Raw genomic sequence first — 17,960 nt, forward strand, 5'->3', positions numbered from 1 at the left:
ATTCTATGTTTATCCTTTTGTGTGATGTAAACTAAATGCTGAATGGTGGTCCATGCAGGGAAAGAAGATATCAATATTCGCATATTCATTCAAAAACATGAAAATTCTTAATGGAGTACCCTCATTTCTTATTGAATTCTTAAAAAACTATATTTATAATGAATTTTAATAATTTTTTCGGATTTTTTTTAAGCTTTACTCTGACCGATTTACCCGATTCCCGATCATGATCGCCAATTCGCATATCCGGAACGGTTTTTTGGGAGCCCGATCTGGTCACCGATCTGTTTTTTAAACCATTGGTCAATAGTATTACGGCATTTTCGAGTGCCGTAACACAAATTCAACTTCTTACGGTAATAAAAATGAAGTATAATGTGGTTAGATCTTTACGGTATTTAAAGTACTGTAATATTACTTCAAGTTATTACGGTATTTTAAATACCGTATAAAATGCGATATGTATTATGGTAATACGACTACCATGAAAGTTATTTTGGTAAAAAAAAAAAAGTGAAAATGAAGAAAAATGATGTCGATGAGGTTTATGAAAGTTGGAGGTTTTTTTCAATTAGGCTAAAATTAAGATATATTTCTGATAATTTTCCTATTTTATATATAAATAAGCAATATGTTCAATATATTAGCAACCAATATTTTTAATATTATATATATATATATTATTTCTCTCTACACATCTCTATCTCTCTCCAGATTTCTCTATCTCCCCTTCATAAAAGCTTCTATAAAAATCTCTCATCACCTCCAAAATCTTTGGAGCGCTCTTTTTTTCTCCACCTCCTTTTTTCTCTCTCCGCTACGTATAAGCTTCTATGAAATATCTCATCTCTCCTAAAATCTCTCAATATCAAGAATATATATATATATAAATAATGATCATACGAGACCCTTCAATACTTATGTATGTAGGACGCAAAAGATTACCATTAAATTTGACACAGATCTTTAAAAAAGTAATCACTTGGGTGTGAAACTTGATTTTTATAAATATATGTACCAAATTTAATGATGATCATTTGGATTCCAACACATAAGTGTGAAAAGATCTTACAAGATCATTTCCCATATATATTTATATATACATATTCATTACGAATTCTATTACTTTTTATGTTGCTATCCATTTTTTTTAACATCCTTACCACCTAACATTCTATCTCATAAAATATGGAGATGTTATTCTTGTACCACCCAACCTTCTATCCCATAAAACACGGTGGTCGGTCTAATAAAAGGTTTAGTCCGTGAATTTTGGTCCAAATATTATTCCCGAGGGAGCATATTTACCGTATATCCTACCGTGGACCCAGAAGAAATCTTTTGGCTTTTCTTGTTATTTTGTCAGTGATTGGGTGGATTCCTCTCTCTCTACCTCGACACAGAGGTGGTTTTATGAGGCTCCCTCTCTCTCTCTAGTTTTATACTTCGTGAAGTCTCGCTCTACTTTCACATTGAGGAAAGTAGTTCTCTCTCTGTCTTTTTCTCTGATCTCACACTGGGTAAATTGGTTCTCTCTCTTTCTAGTTTCTTTTTCTTTTCTACGGGGTGGTAATTCTTTTATATCTTTCTGTTCTCGCGCTGAGTAAAGTTTCTCTCTCTATGGTCACACTGACTACTCTCCGTGTGTGTAAAGTGGTTCTCTGTCAATTGATCTCTCTCTCATGAGAGAGAGAAAATGTCGGCCAGCAAGGACTTGGACGATGGGAGCACGCTAAGGGAGTCTGAAATAACGGAAGCTCTTATCTCCAAAGAGAAGAGCACTGCTGTTTTGATTGCTTCTAATTCTAGTGGCAATGATGGTAAAGGATCGATTTTGGTGGTTATTCTCAGTACCTTTGTCGCAGTTTCTGGTTCTTTTGAATTTGGTTCAGCTGTAAGTGTTCTTGGGAAAATGGATTCCTTGATTTTCGATGAGCTCTCTCTTGTAGATATTTGGGCTTCAAATCTCTATGGTCTCTCGTTATGTTTGAGTTTAATGGAGCTTTGAGGAGTGATTTCAGGTGGGGTTTTCATCTCCAACTCAATCAGCAATCAGGAGTGACCTTGGTCTTTCTTTATCTGAGGTGATTTGCTTATTGCTCTGTCTCTCTCTCTCTATCTCTATGCTTGGAAATCTTCCGAAATTTTAACTTTTTCCTAGTTGGCCCGGAGTAAATATTTGATCTATTTGGTTGAATTCAATCTGAGACCTTGTCTCAAATTTGTCAAAAATATTTAGAATCATCTACTAATTCAAAATTAAAAAGAAGAGAAGATTCAGAATCATCTCTCTCTTGTCTACGTATTTGTTCTTTTTGTAAGGCCTATTCACGCTTCTTTGCAGTTTGGTTGGAAATCACCAAAAACTAATTCATTTTGCATATTCCATCCTTTTCTTCTTTCACCTTTCTGTTTCTCTCTCTTTCTATGAGATCAATATTGTTTCTCATATGCCTAATTGTCAGGAACTCATCCATTTTGGCATATTTCAACTTTTTTTTTTTATGTTTCTTTTTCTCCGTTTTCATAAGAATAGTATTGTTTCTCCATGCTTAATCTTTCTCAAAGCTTTGTGATAATACATTGAAGCCTCAGTCAGGACTCCTTAGCAAATTTGTACTGAATCTCTAGGCTTGTTGCACTTAAGAAATGGTTTCTCTTCTTCACCCAAAATTGTTGCATCAGAAGAGAGCGGTAGAAACTAGAAAAACCACTCTTAGTTTTGATTAAAAGTTGAAACTGTAATCTATTTGTAGGATTTTAGATTTATAATGGATAGCACTGTCAACAAAAAACATGAACTACTCAGGCTTTATATGGAAACTGCAGTATGCTTGGGGATGTGATGGGAGTGTCTGACAGGCCAAGCTCATAAGTGGCCTTTTAGATACGACACATTTGTACATCGCGTAAAGCAAGGGGAAGCAGGATTTTAGGTGACATTGAGTACTAATTTTGCTATGATTTCAAGAAGAAAGGCTAAGAATAAATATTTAGGTTTCTAAAATATCCAGACATGTTTTATGTCCTTGGTGTGTCGATATGGGCAAAAAACCATGGGCAGGCATTCCGTCTTGCACCTTGAAGTAAAGAGAATAAAGTAAGAAGTTTCAGGTTTCATTTTGTGCAGTACTCTGTTTTTGGATCCATCTTGACAATCGGTTCAATGATTGGCGCAATAATGTGTGGAAGTTTAGCTGATTATGTTGGTCGCAAAGGGGTAAGTAATGTTACTAAGGAACAAAACCCTCTGGCTTTTGTTGAACTCTTACTACCTCTTATATTATATAACTGGTTTTGGTGAACAGGCAATGAGAATAGCAGCTGTCTTTTCCATCTTGGGATGGATAGCCATAAGCTTCTCCGAGGTTTGTTTTCTTCTCTCATGGTGATGGAGGCTTCTAAATGTGCTAGAAAAATATGAATCACTTTGAATTGGATGTATTGTCATTAACATGGCAAACTTATTCACATTTCACAAAAGAAATTACCTTATTCGTTCAACTTTCAAACCATTAACATCTGATTACACTAATTGGAATCATAAATGGATATTTGAACTCTCTCTGTTTTGAAAGGCTGCTTGGACGCTAGATATTGGACGACTATCCGTGGGTTATGGAATCGGCGTTCTTTCTTATGTGGTATGGTTAAAAGTACACTAAGATAGTCATTAAAGCAGTGAGAATTATATAATTCGTGCCATTATTTAATCACCATTGCTTTGAGGGTTCATTTTTCATTAAATTTCTCCAATAGGTTCCTGTATATATAGCTGAGATAACACCCAAGCATCTCAGAGGAGGCTTCACAACAGTGAACCAGGTAATTCAAGAGCTAAATGAGTATCACATGAAGTTAGGAGAACAAAGTTCGTGAGCATAAATCACATTTATCCTGCAGCTAATGATCATCATACTTGTCCTGCAGCTAATGATTGTATTTGGAGCATCAGTTGCATTCATATTGGGAACGATTTTGACTTGGCGCGTGTTGACAGTAACTGGTAATATCCTCTGCTATATCAAAAATTAGGTACCTTGTAGGTTTGTCCCTGGACACACCTATTCTAGTTTTGAAATCCATCTTTGAGATAGATTGAGGATCCAAACTTCACAGGTCTATCATCTCGAACACCACGATCATGACTATAAAACAAAAAAAGAATTTTAAACCTTAAACATGGTCAATCTTGTACCGTTTTTTGGACCAATCATTTCAATTCTTTAAGATCATAAGATTCACACAATTTTTGGAGCTCGAAATTCTTGTATATGAAGTAGAAATGGATTTGAAATGATTTAGGATGTGTTTTGGGAATTAAAACCCTTGAGAAGTACTCTGGAATCTGTACGCATGAGTCGCCAGACTCTTAAAAACTATTCAATCAAATGATCTAATAAAACTTTATATGCTTCTTATTTGTGGATATTCATGTGAGTAAAAATCATTTGAGATTTTTTTTAGTAGTCCAATAGCAGCATGTGGCAATAAATAACTACAGGAAAACCCACGTAAATCAGGTTTGGAAATGGATGCACGATGGCTAATGAATCACACCAGTAGACAAAGGATACAATTATGGAGCCATACAGAAAGTGGCAGGAAAAATCAAGCATACGGAAAGTAGTCATACGGTTCAATCATGGGCTTTGTGGTCCTGGTCCAAAGTAAAATGACCATGATCATTTTTTAAATGTTAAAAATGATCACTTTTCTTGGTTGAGTATTGAGAGACACCGATAGTGAGGTCTTGAGGACTAAAAGTATTAAGCATTTGTGGTATGAAATAAGCAGGGTTTCACCAGTTGATTTTTTAGCATTACAATTTATATTTTTCTCTGATCATTTTTATCATCATAGTCGTCAAAGCCTTTTCCCAACTAATTGGGGCCTGAACATTTTGATTTATATTTTTCATTTCCATGTGCAGGTATAGTTCCATGCCTAATATTACTTCTGGGTCTCTTTATTGTTCCTGAATCTCCTAGATGGCTGGTTTGTCATAACTCTACGTGATGTTGATCTCATGTTACATGAATCTTTCAAAATAATAAATTTAACATTTCACAAGAAAAGAAAGTAACCAAAGGAAATTCATGGTTCAGGCAAAATTAGGTCGACAACAAGAATTTGAAGTGGCCTTGCGGAGACTGCGTGGGAAAGAGGCCGATATTTCTGAGGAAGCAGTTGAAATTGAAGTTAGTAATCTATTGCCTCTCATTATCCACAATAAAGCTTATGTTAAATAACCAAAAAACTTGGGTGTCTAATAGGTGGTCGGGCTGACCGCCTACTAAATGTGATTGAGGCCCCTCATGCCCACAAGAAAAAAAATCATTGTTAGGGGGAAACTTTTGATCTGAAAATTTCAGATCCTCTTTAGTCATTCCCAATATCACTCTCATACCGCACACACACACACACAAAAACATGGATTTGGAGCTCAAAAAATGCTCCAAATTGATGCTTCCTCAAGGGTTCTAAGCTCTCCATTTTGGGGACTTATCAGATCTAGGGCTTTAAGAGCTCGAAAGCATTTCCTTTTTGGAATTGTCACAGGGTGAATCAAAGATGAATAAGGAATTTCCAACTAAAAAAAAAACAATTTCCCCTATGTCTTGTTGGGGCTCAACCATAGGTGTTTTGGTAATCAACGTACCAGTCAATCTTTTTCCATTACAAAAAAAAAAAGAGAAAAAAGAAATAAAACACCGCATGTGTGTGTAATCTCTGACCATTTTTTTACAGGAATACATCAAAACTATTGACAGTCTTCCTCAAGTGACACTGATAGACTTGTTCCAAAGGAAATATGCACACCCACTCATTGTGAGCAATCTCAAAGCCTAATCCAGCCAATCTCCTGTTAAATATATTGTTGTCTTCATTATAGTGTTATGTTCCTGTACTGTTTTTCTGAACATTGTGTAATTTGCTATTCAACTTACAAACCCAACTCACGTTCAATTCCATGAGGTATTTCTCAAAAGAATAGAAAATGTCAATTGCTACTAGGTTGGTGCAGGCCTAATTGCACTGCAACAATTTGGTGGGTGCAATGGAATTGGATTCTACGCTAGTGAAACCTTCGTATCGGCAGGCAATGAACGCTATATCACACATTTTCTCTCTTTCACTAGTCTGTTTTTATGCCACAAGTTTAAGCGATTTAAATAATAACCCATGGTCTATTTCATATATTTTCAGGATTTTCAAGCACAGTTGGGACTATAGCCATGGCCTCAATCCAGGTTTCCAAACTTTCATGTCATGGGCTTAACTACCTTTTTAGTGGCATTTACGTATGAAAGATGGTGTTGTTTTACAGGTTCCAATAACAGCGGTGGGTGCACTTTTGATGGATAATTGTGGGAGGCGACCGCTTTTACTGGCAAGCACTACAAAATGATAACAAAAGAATGAGAATTTGTTGGTGCTGATAAAAAAATAAATAAATCAGATTTTTTTCTAAATTTTGAATGTCGTTTCATTGGTTATTATAAGCTCACTATGAACAGTATTGAGTTTCAGATATCAGCAACTGGAACATGCATGGGTTGCCTTCTAGTAGCAATATCATTTGTATTGGAGGTAAATGAAATACATATAGGGAAATTATAGGATAAGACCATTTTACCTCTCGTATGAAAAGGACACAATCGCTCCTTTCACATATGAAATCGGACGGCTGGGGTTGTACCTATGTTCAAAGTCCACATAAAGTTTTCCGTGGATTTTATGCGGGGAAATGACACACACCAGATGTTTGATTTACATCTAACATCTTTGAGTGGTTGTGACCTATGCATACGAAAGGTAATGGTCTCATTGTATACAATACCATAAATACATTATTGTAACATCTCAACATAACATAATTCCTCTAGTCCTTTCCACACATGAAGAGCTTTGGGTTTTACTGAATAATTTATGTTCATTTTATGATGCAGGCCCATGACTCTTTAACGAAACTGTCTCCAATACTAGCTCTTTCTGGCATACTGGTAATCTTAAAATCCTTGAAAGAAAATTTCTCAAAGAAGGATGGTATATTTGATGAATCTTAATCTTTTGTTTATTGATTCAAGGTTTTTTCCGCTTCTTTCTCAATTGGCATGGGCGGGATACCCTGGGTCTTGATGTCTGAGGTAGTCTCCAACAGCACACCCAAAAATAACCCAATGAAGTTCTTATGGAGAGAGATATATATATCATGCCATCCATTTGAGTTTATTTTGATTTGAAGAAGAAATAAACAAATGCTGGGGGTGGCAATGGTTCAGGTCCGGGTCCGGGTACCAAAAAATTTATGGGATTCGGACCCGACCATATTTGATTGGACCTAACCCAAAAATAAATATAAAAATAAATAAATAAATAAATATATATATATAGAGCCTACTTCAAAACATTATCTAGAAGAGGTTTTTTTGATGCCCGAATGTCATCAAATTGATCATCTCGACAACAAGATGCATGGATATGAGAAAAAAATGAATTTCAAATTTTGAAAATAGTGTATTTTGTAACGCATTTTTGGGCTGTCAATTTTCAAGATTTTCATAGATCTAATCGATCTACAATATTTTTGAAGCTTTAAACTTTATAACTAAATATGAAAATATATTTTAAGGCTATCCCAAAGATTTCCATTATTGAAACCATATTTCGCGAAACTATTTGAAGGTGGGCTCAAATTTGATTGTTTTGAACTTCGGCTCTATACAAACCACACCCTATATATATATATATATATATATATATATATATATATATATATATATATTATGTATTTATATTCATTTAAATATTATTTAAATGTTATTAAAATATTATATAATAAATATTACATGGGTGTGTTTTGTATAGAGCCTATGCTCTAATAATCAAATTAGAGCCTACCTTTAAATAATGTTGAGAAATATGGTTTCAATACTGAAAATCTTTGTGATAGCCTTAAATTTTCATATTTATTTATAAAGTTTAAAGCTTAAAAAATAGTGTAGATTGATAGATCTATGAAAACTTGAAAATCTTGAAAATTGACGGTCCAAAAATGTGTTACAAAATACACTATTTCCAAAACTTGAAATCTTTTTTTTTCTCATGTCCATGCATCTTGATGTCAAGATGATCAATTTAAAGATATTTGGGCATCAAAACAACCTCTTCTAGTGAAATTTTTGAGGTAGGCTCAAATTTGATTGTTTAGAGCCTCGGCTCTATATAAACTTATCCCATATTATAATACTATCAAAATATTATTTAATAAATATTATTTAAATAGTAAAACTATTTGGGTCGGATCCAAATCGGGTTCACTTGGACTTGAACCCAGGCTCAAATAGTAGTTCGTATCCAATATTTGGACCCATACCCGATCTAGGTCGGATCCCTGTCCATTGCCACCCCTTACAAATGCATATGTAGAAGAGAGAGATGGTTTGTGTCCATATTTTATGTGAAAGTAATCTCTCTGCAGATATTCCCGATTAACGTGAAAGGAACGGCTGGAAGCCTCGTGAACCTTGTACACTGGTTTGGTTCTTGGGCCATGACATTTGCTTATAACTTTTTCATGAGCTGGAGCAGAGCAGGTTCGCAAAAAAATAAAGAACAACTCCTTTCTATAATATTTGTATCAAATAACAGCATTACTGAAAATTCTGGATACTGCCCGTTCTTTCTTTCCTTTTTTTTTTTTTTCTAACTCTGTTATGAGTGTTTTGACTTTTAATGAAATAGTTGCATTATTGTTATTATTTTGTTCTTTTTGGGAAAATAGCTCTAGAATGGTAAAAAATTGGTCAGTTTATTAATAAAGTGGTTAATTGAACGAGATCATTTATTTTTCTGTTCAGGCACATTCTTCGCATTCTCAGCAGTTAGTGCAGCAACTGTACTGTTTGTAGCAAAGCTGGTTCCAGAAACAAAAGGGCGAACGCTCGAAGAAATACAAGCTTCTATGGACCATGCCTCCTCAGGGAAATCGTCAATGCATTGATGAAATCAGTCAGTTCAGGCAGTTCCGAGCTTGCTCGCCAGTTTTAATTACAGAAACAAAGGATATTATCTCACAATTATTGAGGTTTTTTTTTTTTTTTCAATGTATAATTATCGAGTGTCTTATTGTCAAACAATTAATTGTAGAATTCTCAATTTAAGTGATGATTCTATGTCTCCTTGTATGTAAGTTGTTGCTATGTAGTTAATACAAACTTCTATGGCCTCCTTGCTTGGAGAAATGGTCAAATGCATAGATGAAAATCGAAACAAAGGCAAATATCTAAAAAATTATTGAATTTTTTGTTGTCAAAACAATTAATTGTAGGACCCCTTAATTTAAATTGCCTCTCCCTATATGTAAGTGGTTATTCTTTTGTTTCTTTGTAAGTACTACAATGAGCAACTCAAATGTCAGTCTTTCACACCATAGTGAGAAGTCAGTTATAGGACTGCACCTCAAATCTTGCTGGTATCATAATTTTAGTACTGGAAACATGAAAATCATTTGTAAATAATTTCAAACCCCAAAATCTATATTATTTTTTGAGCTTCAAATTCTGTAGTAGGGAGTTAAAATGGATTTGCATGCCATCGAAGATTTTCGGCAGTGGAAGTGTCATTAGGGTTTATTGTTTGATAAGAAGCCGGATTCCAAAAATCACCAAGCTGGATAGGATTCGAAGAGTAGGTGATTTTACATGAGGTATCTGAATAAAAAATGTTAAGAATCATCTAGGTTTCTAGGTGTCACGTCCAAGGTGTGTCAAAACACATGCAAACAACCATAGACATGTGGGTCCATGTCACAAAGACGGACAGCAAAAGAAGCACACTTTCTTTGCAAATGCTCACAATGGAGTTCCAGTCAACACTAATTTGGACAAGTGGCATAATGTCAGTTTCTGCAAATGCAAACAAAATCACCATTTTTTGATAAAAATAATATTGTTTTACTAGTAACATTACAAATATAGTTGAAGATGGTTTTATACATGGCAAAAATTCAAATAGTAACATGTGATATCATTGTCTGCTGGTCCATGGGTCAAGCTGCTACAATTCACTTACTGCAAGATAGAATTGAAAAATGAGCATTTCAGGTACTTATGGAACAATAATAAAAGGTAAATTTGACATACTTTTGAAGGTAATACTTTGATGAAAATGAATACCTACTTGTATAAAGACGAGGGAACATATTATCAGCTTCTCAACTGATGACTCGATATTTTATTTTTTAAGTGTCCTTCCCTTTGTTTCTGGAACCAGCTTCTTGACAAACAATACAGTCGCTCCACTAAACCCTGTGAATATGAAGAACAGTCCTACCACAGACAAGGGCACAATTTGAACACACTATCAATAGCACATCAAAGAACATGAGGTTATAGTTAAGCATTACAATGTGATCTCTTGTACTCATATTGGATTATAACCCACATGACATATGGCCGTAACCCTATTGTACATACTATTGGACACTGGATTATAACCCACATGACATATGGCCGTAAGCCTATTGTACATGCTATACGAGAGTAACATAAAAGGTGGAGTTCCCACACAAATCCCCACCACTCTAGTGAAGAAACAAAAAAAAAAAAAACAACAAAATGAGCAAAGAGACAATACACTGTCAAAGACCATGTTTCAAAATAACAATAACATCCATTGAAATATCACGAGTCCGTTAAAAGCCATTCTTCCTTTTAGTGGCGTATTAGTCAAGAATTTATGATCTAGAACTAATCATTAATAACAGAAATTAACAAATAGTGAGTATGTCATTTTGGTTTAATTGGATACTAGATGTATTGTTTGTCATTTTGTCTCATTAACCATTGAATCTTGGAAAGGGCGAGCGAATAACATAACAAAGAGCAATGCTCGGGCACCTACCAATCAGATACGTCTTGGGCATGCATTAGTGAGCAGTATGAACCGCAATTCTCTTATATATTTTTATGCCGGCCGCAGATCGTGTTCTCCCTTGAATGCCGTGGCTTAGGTTATTTATCCTTGTGGGATCAACATCTATCTTAATGAGTTAATGATAACAATTTATCATGGTTCTAATTCCAAGTTTTCAATCAAGCATTTTAATTTTTCAAAATCTTGATACCCCATTTTGTTATTTCAATAGTACAATGACGGTATAGTATATGGTATACCATGGAGACAGCCACCTTCCACGATGACACACAACGAAGATTAATCATATTAGTGTGAATGTTCTCATCATAAACAATGTCCAATCTCCACCATCCACCATAGGGTTCCAATGGGGATGACCCTGTTATGTGACATTATAATCCAACAGTTGTGGATGGCAAAATTCTCCTCTTACTAGAACTTTTCCATATTATTCTCCTCCAATCAACATAGGGAAACCTTTCTATATGGTTCAATTTACATAGACTATATGTATGTCTGGAGACACGCAAATGTCTGGGTTTATATTAGGCAATTGGGAGTGAATCGAAAACAATGCAACAAGCTGGTGTCAGTAGTGTTTGTCAGGCTATAACTAATGCACGATAATGTTGTCAACTTACTCCTAGCCATCTAATCAAGATCAGATGGATGGATGTCTCTAGACACATGTATTTATGTGTGTGGAGACACATGAAAAGCTTGCCCAAAAACTTATATACAAAAAGTTTTACTTCAAACCTGCTTTGTTCCAGCTCATGAAGAAGATGTAATTAAAAGTGATGATCCATGAACAAAACCAGTGTACAAGGGTCACAAGGCTCCCTGCTGTACCCTTCACATTAATGGGGAATATCTGCATGGAAATCACTTAAGACAGAAAAAAGGAAAGTCCCCATGCTCATGCTCTCTCTCTCTCTCTCTCTCTCTCTCTCTCTCACATATATTTGTTCTTCTTTTGAAAGCATACCTCAGCCATTATAATCCAAGGTATGCCGGCCATTCCCAGCTCAACCAAAGCTGTATAAACCTTCGATAAATGGCACATAAAAACCTTAACTCAATAGCATACATAAAAGGCCTATCTCAGATTATTCAGACCAATAACATGGCCTATCCTCATAAAAATAAAATATTCTATGAGAATTCAAAATTACCAGAATGCCGGAAAGTGCTAGTATTGGAGACCAATTTTGTAGTGATTCATAGTCCTGTCTCACACAAAATAGAGGTAAGTCTTTTCGGCATACCTAAAGCTCTACATGAAAGATTAAAGCAGAAAATGAATAATGTAATGTTAAGATTCTATTTTATGTCAAAGAAACCTTTGCACATGTCTTCATCAACTCGTAATTTATGTGTCAAGAGATCTATAACCATCCAATCTTAATCACATGGTTGGGAGTGCGTCAAAAATAATGACATAGGTTGACACCTATTGTTTTTGTCAAAAATAATTAATGCGTGACGTTGTTGTTGCCTCACTCCTAGCTATCAGATGAAGATTGGTTGGCTAGATATCTTCACACACATATATGCATGTGGAGACACATAGAAAGCCCTCATATAATCGCTTTTTGTTCCTCTACCTTCAAGATGAATGATATTGAAGTGAGAAGGCAACCAATGCATGTCCCTGTTGCAGATACCTGAGATAATTTTTAGTGTCATAAGTTTATTGAATTCATTCTAGAAAAAGAAAATTTAACCACAACCAACAAATTTCTTAGCTCTATATTTTTCTTCTTCTTTTTTCAGTGTTCCTTTTTTCATAATTTACATTGCTTGCTATCAATAGAAGATTGGTAAGCGCGCTAATAAGAAGAAGAAAAAGAGGAGCCAAGAAATTTGTTGGTTTGGGGTAACAAATTTACAGTGATTACCATAAGAAGCTGCCGCCATCCCCATTTATCCATCAAAAGTGCGTCTACTATAGACATTGACACCTGTAAATTTTAAATTTTCCGCCATTAAAAGTGTTAGAAATAACCACGTCAATAGAGAGTTCCAACCTGGATAGATCCCTTGGCTATGGTCCCAACAGTACCTGAGACTCCTGAACACAAATGAAAACAACTTTATCTTAAAATAGTTTAGGGTATAGAGATAATCCAGCAAGGTCTTGACAAACTTCAAGGTAGAAGTGTTCCTTGCCTGCGTTTACAAAAGTTTGGGTTGCATAAAAGCTGATTCCATTGAGTCCACCAAATTGTTGGAGTAGATTCAGGCCAGCTCCTACCTAGTTATTGAAATTCATTTCTTATGAGAAAGAGCTCAAGGAATTAAAAAAAAGATATGTAAGTTAAAAAATTATCTTAGAAAGAATGAGGAGGGTTCTTGCATTGTTTGAAACATCAGTACACATATGTAGAAACTAAGAATTTTGTAGTATGTTCCATGAGAATGAAAAAATGTAGCTAAGGTGAGGACCATGAGGTTGATGGGAATATTTGCTCACAATGAGTGGATGCGCATATTTCCTTTGGAATAAGTCTAGTAGTTTGTCCTGAGGAAGGCTTTCGATGGTTCTGATGTAGTCCTTTTGAAAATGGTCAATCCATTACAAATACTTTTTTGCTGTAAGCTTCGTAATGTACATTCTTTTTTCTTTCTTTTTTTTGTAATGTACATATATTGAATATAATTTTTTTTTTCTTTTCTGTACTCTTTGTAATGTAAATTTAGAGGTAAAGGATTACAAACTTCAATTTCAGCTGCTTCTTCAGAAATATCGGCATCCTTGCCTCGCAGTCTCTGCAGTGTCACTTCAAATTATTTTTGCCGGCCTAGTTTAGCCTACAACATGATTTTCCTTTGGTTTTTTTATTCTTTCAGAAAATTTCATTATCTAAGAAATCCATGTAACATGACGTGAAAAATTGCATCACTATTTATCTCAAAGAAAGCGGAACCAAAAGATTGACATTTCGTCAGTTTCTTTGTTGAAAAAAAGGATTGAGTATTTCAGATCTACATAGCATGATGGGATAGACTTCATATAGTTTAAGACTTTAGACTTACCAGCCATCTTGGAGATTCTGGAACCAAAAACAGACCCACTAGTAATATCAGGCACGGAACTATGCCGGCACTTGGAAGTGACAAACATGAAAAAACCGTTAAGAAATCAACAAGATAAACCCTTTTTAGAGCACAACACAAGTGTCTTTCATTACCCAACTGTCGGTTTCTCCAAATTTAATTTCCTGTTATGAAGGGGTGATTTCAGTTTAGAGCCAGGACTATAGAACTCATGATCAAGCCATGAAACATAAAATGCATGTTTATTTCCTGCCACTTCCTGAATATTTTCTGCTGAAGTCTCTTCCCTGATTTTCTAAAATACATTCTTTAATGTTCTCTTGTTTCTATTCCAGCCGCCTAAAACCAAAGTTCGGCATTTTTTTTCACGTGAAAATCAATAAAAAAAACATATTCACTTTCACTGATATAGCAGGGTACCAGTAAGTGTCAGCGTGTGCCATGTCAAACATGTTCCCAACACGTACACAACAAAGAGTCCAAAACTGAGCATAACCTGCAATAAACACGGTCTATTATCATTACCATTTTTTTCATTCATATGGATCGTCTAGCTATTCTGTTACCTGGCTCACTGTAGTGAGGCCTCCTCTGAGTGTCTTGGGTGTTATCTCTGCTATGTAGACAGGAACCTATAGAGCAATTTGATTAAAAAATCATGCTCAAAGTATAGTCAATATGGAATGACAACAAGTCAATTTGAAATGCTCAGTTGCTGTAGTGAAGTAATTTGAGCAAACCACATAAGAAAAAACACCGACTCCAAAGCCCACAGATAGTCTTCCAATATCTAACGACCAAGCACCCTTTCAGAACGTAGCCATTTAAAAATTCAAATTAGAAAAATCAGATTCTTAGGGCTTGGAATTTGAATCAAGTACCATTTCTTTTGTGAATGGTGAATGAGTGACCTGTTACCACACTTCATTATTCCAACTTTCGAGCTTTTAAGAGTAGGGCTTGGAATTTGAATCAAGTACCATTTCTTTTGTGAATGGTGAATGAGTGACGTGTTACCAGACTTCATTATTCCAACTTTCGAGCTTTTAAGAGATGAACTTCAAAAATTGTTAATGTTGCACAATTATTACACTTTTTTCCACTGCATTCCGTCTTTCATGATAAAATTAACTGTATTTTTCCACTGTATTTCCAAGCTTCCATTGCTGAGAGAAGATAGCAAACCTTGGAAAAGCTTATGGCTGTCCATCCCAAGAGGCAAAAGATAGCAGCTAATCTCATTGCCTAATCATCGCAACAAGCAAGCAATAGACCAACTTATAGGAGTTGAGAAAGGCCAAGAAGATTTGATCCCTAAATGTGTTCATCAATTAAAATATATTAAATGATAGTTACCCCTTTTCGGCCAGCATAATCAGCTACACTTCCACACATTAATGCACCAACCATCGAACCAATTGGCAAGAGAGATCCAAAAACAGAGTACCGCAAAATTAAATCTGATTCTTTGAATTTCCCCCTACCTCTATGCATAATATGGATCCCAAATGTGGTCAAAATAGTTTGAAAATCTTGTTGGTGTGCTGCCCATTTTTTCTTTCTACTCTCGAACCAATTGGCAAGAAAGATCCAAAAACAGAGTACTGCAAAATTAAATCTGATTCTTTGAATTTCCGCCTACCTCTATCCATAATATGGATCCCAAATGTGGTCAAAATAGTTTGAAATCTTGTTGGTGTGCTGCCCATTTTTTCTTTCTACTCTCCGGTACAATAAATCTTTGGTGAAGTTGAGATCCCATGTGCTTGTAAGAATTTGGGTAAACAAAAACAGCGTCATTCGTGTGAAAAAAGACAAGAAAAGACAGACAATAGCTTAGTTTCTCGTGAATTCCAATGATTTCACAAAAAGAGTTAGTTCCTGACCATTTTTTTTTTTTTGGGAATAAGCAGCCTGAAGTTTGGCCTTTTGAAAAGAGCAAGCTTTCATAGAAAGAAAAGATATACCTTTTTTAAAAACAATAATAAGTTTGAAATGGTTTTGGACTAAATTTTATCTCATAAACATGGATTATCATTTTGAATATTTATTTACAACTATCAAACAATTTTTAAATTTCAGTGACTATGCCATGGACCATAAGCTCATAATTTGCAAAGATTTCCAAAATTGGAACTGAATTAGCACTAAGTATCGTGACAGTCTTTTTTGTTTTTGTTTTCAACGAAAACCCATCTTTTGATTCATAACAGCAGGACTCGTATATGAAAAATCAAATAAAAAGTTAAATATCAAAGAAAATTAAAATATAATATAGATAATAAGCATATCACCTCTGATAAAGAAAGAGCAAGGTCACTTCTAATAGCTGACTGAGTAGGAGAGGAAAAACCCAACTGTCATTGATCATCAAGTGGCACCATTAAAGTCGAGCATAGAGAGAACTCGAGCTCGAATTATGTGTAAGAAAAGGGAAAAATCTCACAACAGATGGATAGTTAAGGTTGCATAGAGAACTGACAGCGCAACCAAATTTGAAAGAACCGCAAACTGCGACAAAGGTACTGAGGAGAAGAATGGAACCCTTCTTCCTGTTTTCTTCATCTGAGCGAGTGCTACTTGAAACAAGAGGTTGCGTTATGTTCAGGAAGGGTGCGGCCTTCCTCCAAGCCTTTGCTGGTTGACATTTTAAGAGAGAGAGAAAGGACTCCTTCTTCCACTCTGAAAGAGAATCTCACTCCACTGTGTGTATTTCTGTACTCCACTCGTCGTAGTCTCAATTTGAGAGAGAGAGACAGAGAGAGAGGGGAGCCAAGTCACCGTTTGGAACTCTTATTCCAATGAGGAAGTGTTCTCACTGAGTGAGACAGAAGGACTTCGTTCCCTCACATTTTCCTAGGATGGTTATTGCTCACCATCTCTCTCTCTCTTGCTTACTTTCTCTACAATGTATGCTCGCTCTCCAATGTTTTGAGAAGAATATACATATGCTATCCATTTGATTTTGGTTTCGGCTATCCAATTTAGATCATATGGGTTATTGATTTTTTAATTTAAAACCATCACTTTATAATAATTTATTTTTAATTATTTTTTATATTCATTATAAATATAAAACTTGGCATGTTTTATTATTTGGATAAGGCACATCTAAAAAATATTAAAAATAATTTTTTGATAAAATATAATGATCAAAATACCTTTTAAAACTTTTAAAAGTATTTAGATCATTTTATTTTATTGAGAATATTTTTTTTATATATTTTACATGCGTTGAGTTTACGAGTAGAGTAGATGCTCAAAATTTGGTGTCAAAATTTTTTGTAAAAAAAATTGAAAAATAAAATAATATAAATACGTGACATTATTATTAGATAAAGAAAAGTATTTAAGTTTCATGTTGTAAGGGCAGTATATAAGTTATATACTATCAAATATTTTAGAATGGATTGAGGTTACAGTGATAATACTCTTAATTAAAGGTCACAACTTCCATTTTCACTAACACCGTTGACTCTTTCAAAATGGGAAGGGGTAGTCTCTACTCATCTACCCCAAAAAAATCTAATATTTTAGGTGTCCCCTTAATCCCTTAGAAGCCCTGTTTTTTTTTTTTAGTTTTAATGCTTTTCCAATATAGACAGATACGGATTGGCAATCTGGCAATCCAACACAGATCTGTAAACCGATCCCAGTTTTGAAACAATGTGCTCACCTTTCTCGGTCTTCATTGAGGGGCTGCACCCTCCCTCCTCTCCATTATGTTGATTGGGCCCTACAATTATTTGGCTGGTTTGGGGATAGAAAATAAATCACATTGCGGCTTGAGCCATGCTTGAATTATACCATTGGTAGTCAAGCTCGGTCCAGCTCAATGCTTGGTCTAATCCATCCACCCACAGTCTCGTGCCGAATTGCTGGACCACATATCGGTTTGGTGATGCAAAAAATATTTAAAGGTTAAAAATAAAAGAGACGTTTATGGGTTAGGATTTACTAAAGGATGAAGTTCTATA

The 17,960-nt window shown here is 35.0% G+C and overlaps 2 protein-coding genes across 26 annotated transcripts; one reads left to right on the plus strand and one right to left on the minus strand.

The window, feature by feature from the left end:
• Window positions 1-1,682: 1,682 nt before the first annotated feature.
• LOC18435701 (sugar transporter ERD6-like 5) lies at window positions 1,683-9,183 on the plus strand. Of its 15 annotated transcripts, none has more exons than XM_006845743.4 (18): window positions 1,683-1,894; window positions 2,022-2,084; window positions 3,131-3,220; window positions 3,309-3,368; window positions 3,579-3,644; window positions 3,760-3,825; window positions 3,931-4,006; window positions 4,934-4,998; window positions 5,109-5,201; window positions 5,752-5,832; window positions 6,019-6,103; window positions 6,211-6,254; window positions 6,332-6,394; window positions 6,535-6,594; window positions 6,954-7,007; window positions 7,092-7,151; window positions 8,486-8,600; window positions 8,865-9,183. In XM_006845743.4, exons 1-18 carry the CDS (start codon window positions 1,697-1,699, stop codon window positions 9,005-9,007), a joined length of 1,482 nt encoding a protein of 493 aa, XP_006845806.1. In that variant the 5' UTR covers window positions 1,683-1,696; the 3' UTR covers window positions 9,008-9,183. The 15 variants fall into 15 exon arrangements, 10 of the variants coding, with proteins under 10 accessions (XP_006845806.1, XP_088709275.1, XP_020523668.1 ...); XM_088853149.1 differs by having other exon boundaries at window positions 1,683-1,820; window positions 1,950-2,084; XM_020668009.2 differs by having other exon boundaries at window positions 1,683-1,820.
• A 725-nt stretch (window positions 9,184-9,908) lies between these two features.
• LOC18435702 (sugar transporter ERD6-like 5) lies at window positions 9,909-16,750 on the minus strand. 11 transcript variants are annotated; one of them, XM_088853162.1, is made up of 13 exons: window positions 16,466-16,750; window positions 16,278-16,340; window positions 14,550-14,615; window positions 14,404-14,479; window positions 13,096-13,176; window positions 12,954-12,997; window positions 12,825-12,871; window positions 12,531-12,590; window positions 12,099-12,152; window positions 11,912-11,971; window positions 11,683-11,797; window positions 10,186-10,334; window positions 9,909-10,076 (listed from the first exon to the last, which is right to left on the minus strand). In XM_088853162.1, exons 4-12 carry the CDS (start codon window positions 14,433-14,435, stop codon window positions 10,240-10,242), a joined length of 588 nt encoding a protein of 195 aa, XP_088709288.1. In that variant the 5' UTR covers window positions 14,436-14,479; window positions 14,550-14,615; window positions 16,278-16,340; window positions 16,466-16,750; the 3' UTR covers window positions 9,909-10,076; window positions 10,186-10,239. The 11 variants fall into 11 exon arrangements, with proteins under 11 accessions (XP_088709288.1, XP_088709287.1, XP_088709286.1 ...); XM_088853161.1 differs by having other exon boundaries at window positions 13,096-13,180; XM_088853160.1 differs by having other exon boundaries at window positions 13,096-13,180; window positions 16,430-16,750.
• Between the last annotated feature and the right edge of the window lie 1,210 nt (window positions 16,751-17,960).

The sequence above is a fragment of the Amborella trichopoda genome, chromosome 12, assembly GCF_054954075.1.
Source record: "Amborella trichopoda isolate Santa Cruz 75 chromosome 12, AtrichopodaSantaCruz75HAP2 v2.0, whole genome shotgun sequence".
Taxonomy (NCBI): Eukaryota; Viridiplantae; Streptophyta; class Magnoliopsida; order Amborellales; family Amborellaceae; genus Amborella; species Amborella trichopoda.

Excerpts from the sequence above, each read along its gene's own strand:
- LOC18435701 (XM_006845743.4), top strand. The coding sequence starts at position 1,697 with ATGTCGGCCAGCAAGGACTTGGACGATGGGAGCACGCTAAGGGAGTCT. Across the intron at positions 6,395-6,534 it reads GGAGGCGACCGCTTTTACTG|ATATCAGCAACTGGAACATG; the intron begins GCAAGCACTACA and ends ATTGAGTTTCAG. Across the intron at positions 7,008-7,091 it reads TAGCTCTTTCTGGCATACTG|GTTTTTTCCGCTTCTTTCTC; the intron begins GTAATCTTAAAA and ends TATTGATTCAAG.
- LOC18435702 (XM_088853153.1), bottom strand. The coding sequence starts at position 16,548 with ATGAAGAAAACAGGAAGAAGGGTTCCATTCTTCTCCTCAGTACCTTTG. Across the intron at positions 12,153-12,530 it reads CAATATCATTCATCTTGAAG|GACTATGAATCACTACAAAA; the intron begins GTAGAGGAACAA and ends TGTGTGAGACAG. Across the intron at positions 11,972-12,098 it reads TAGCACTTTCCGGCATTCTG|GTTTATACAGCTTTGGTTGA; the intron begins GTAATTTTGAAT and ends CATTTATCGAAG.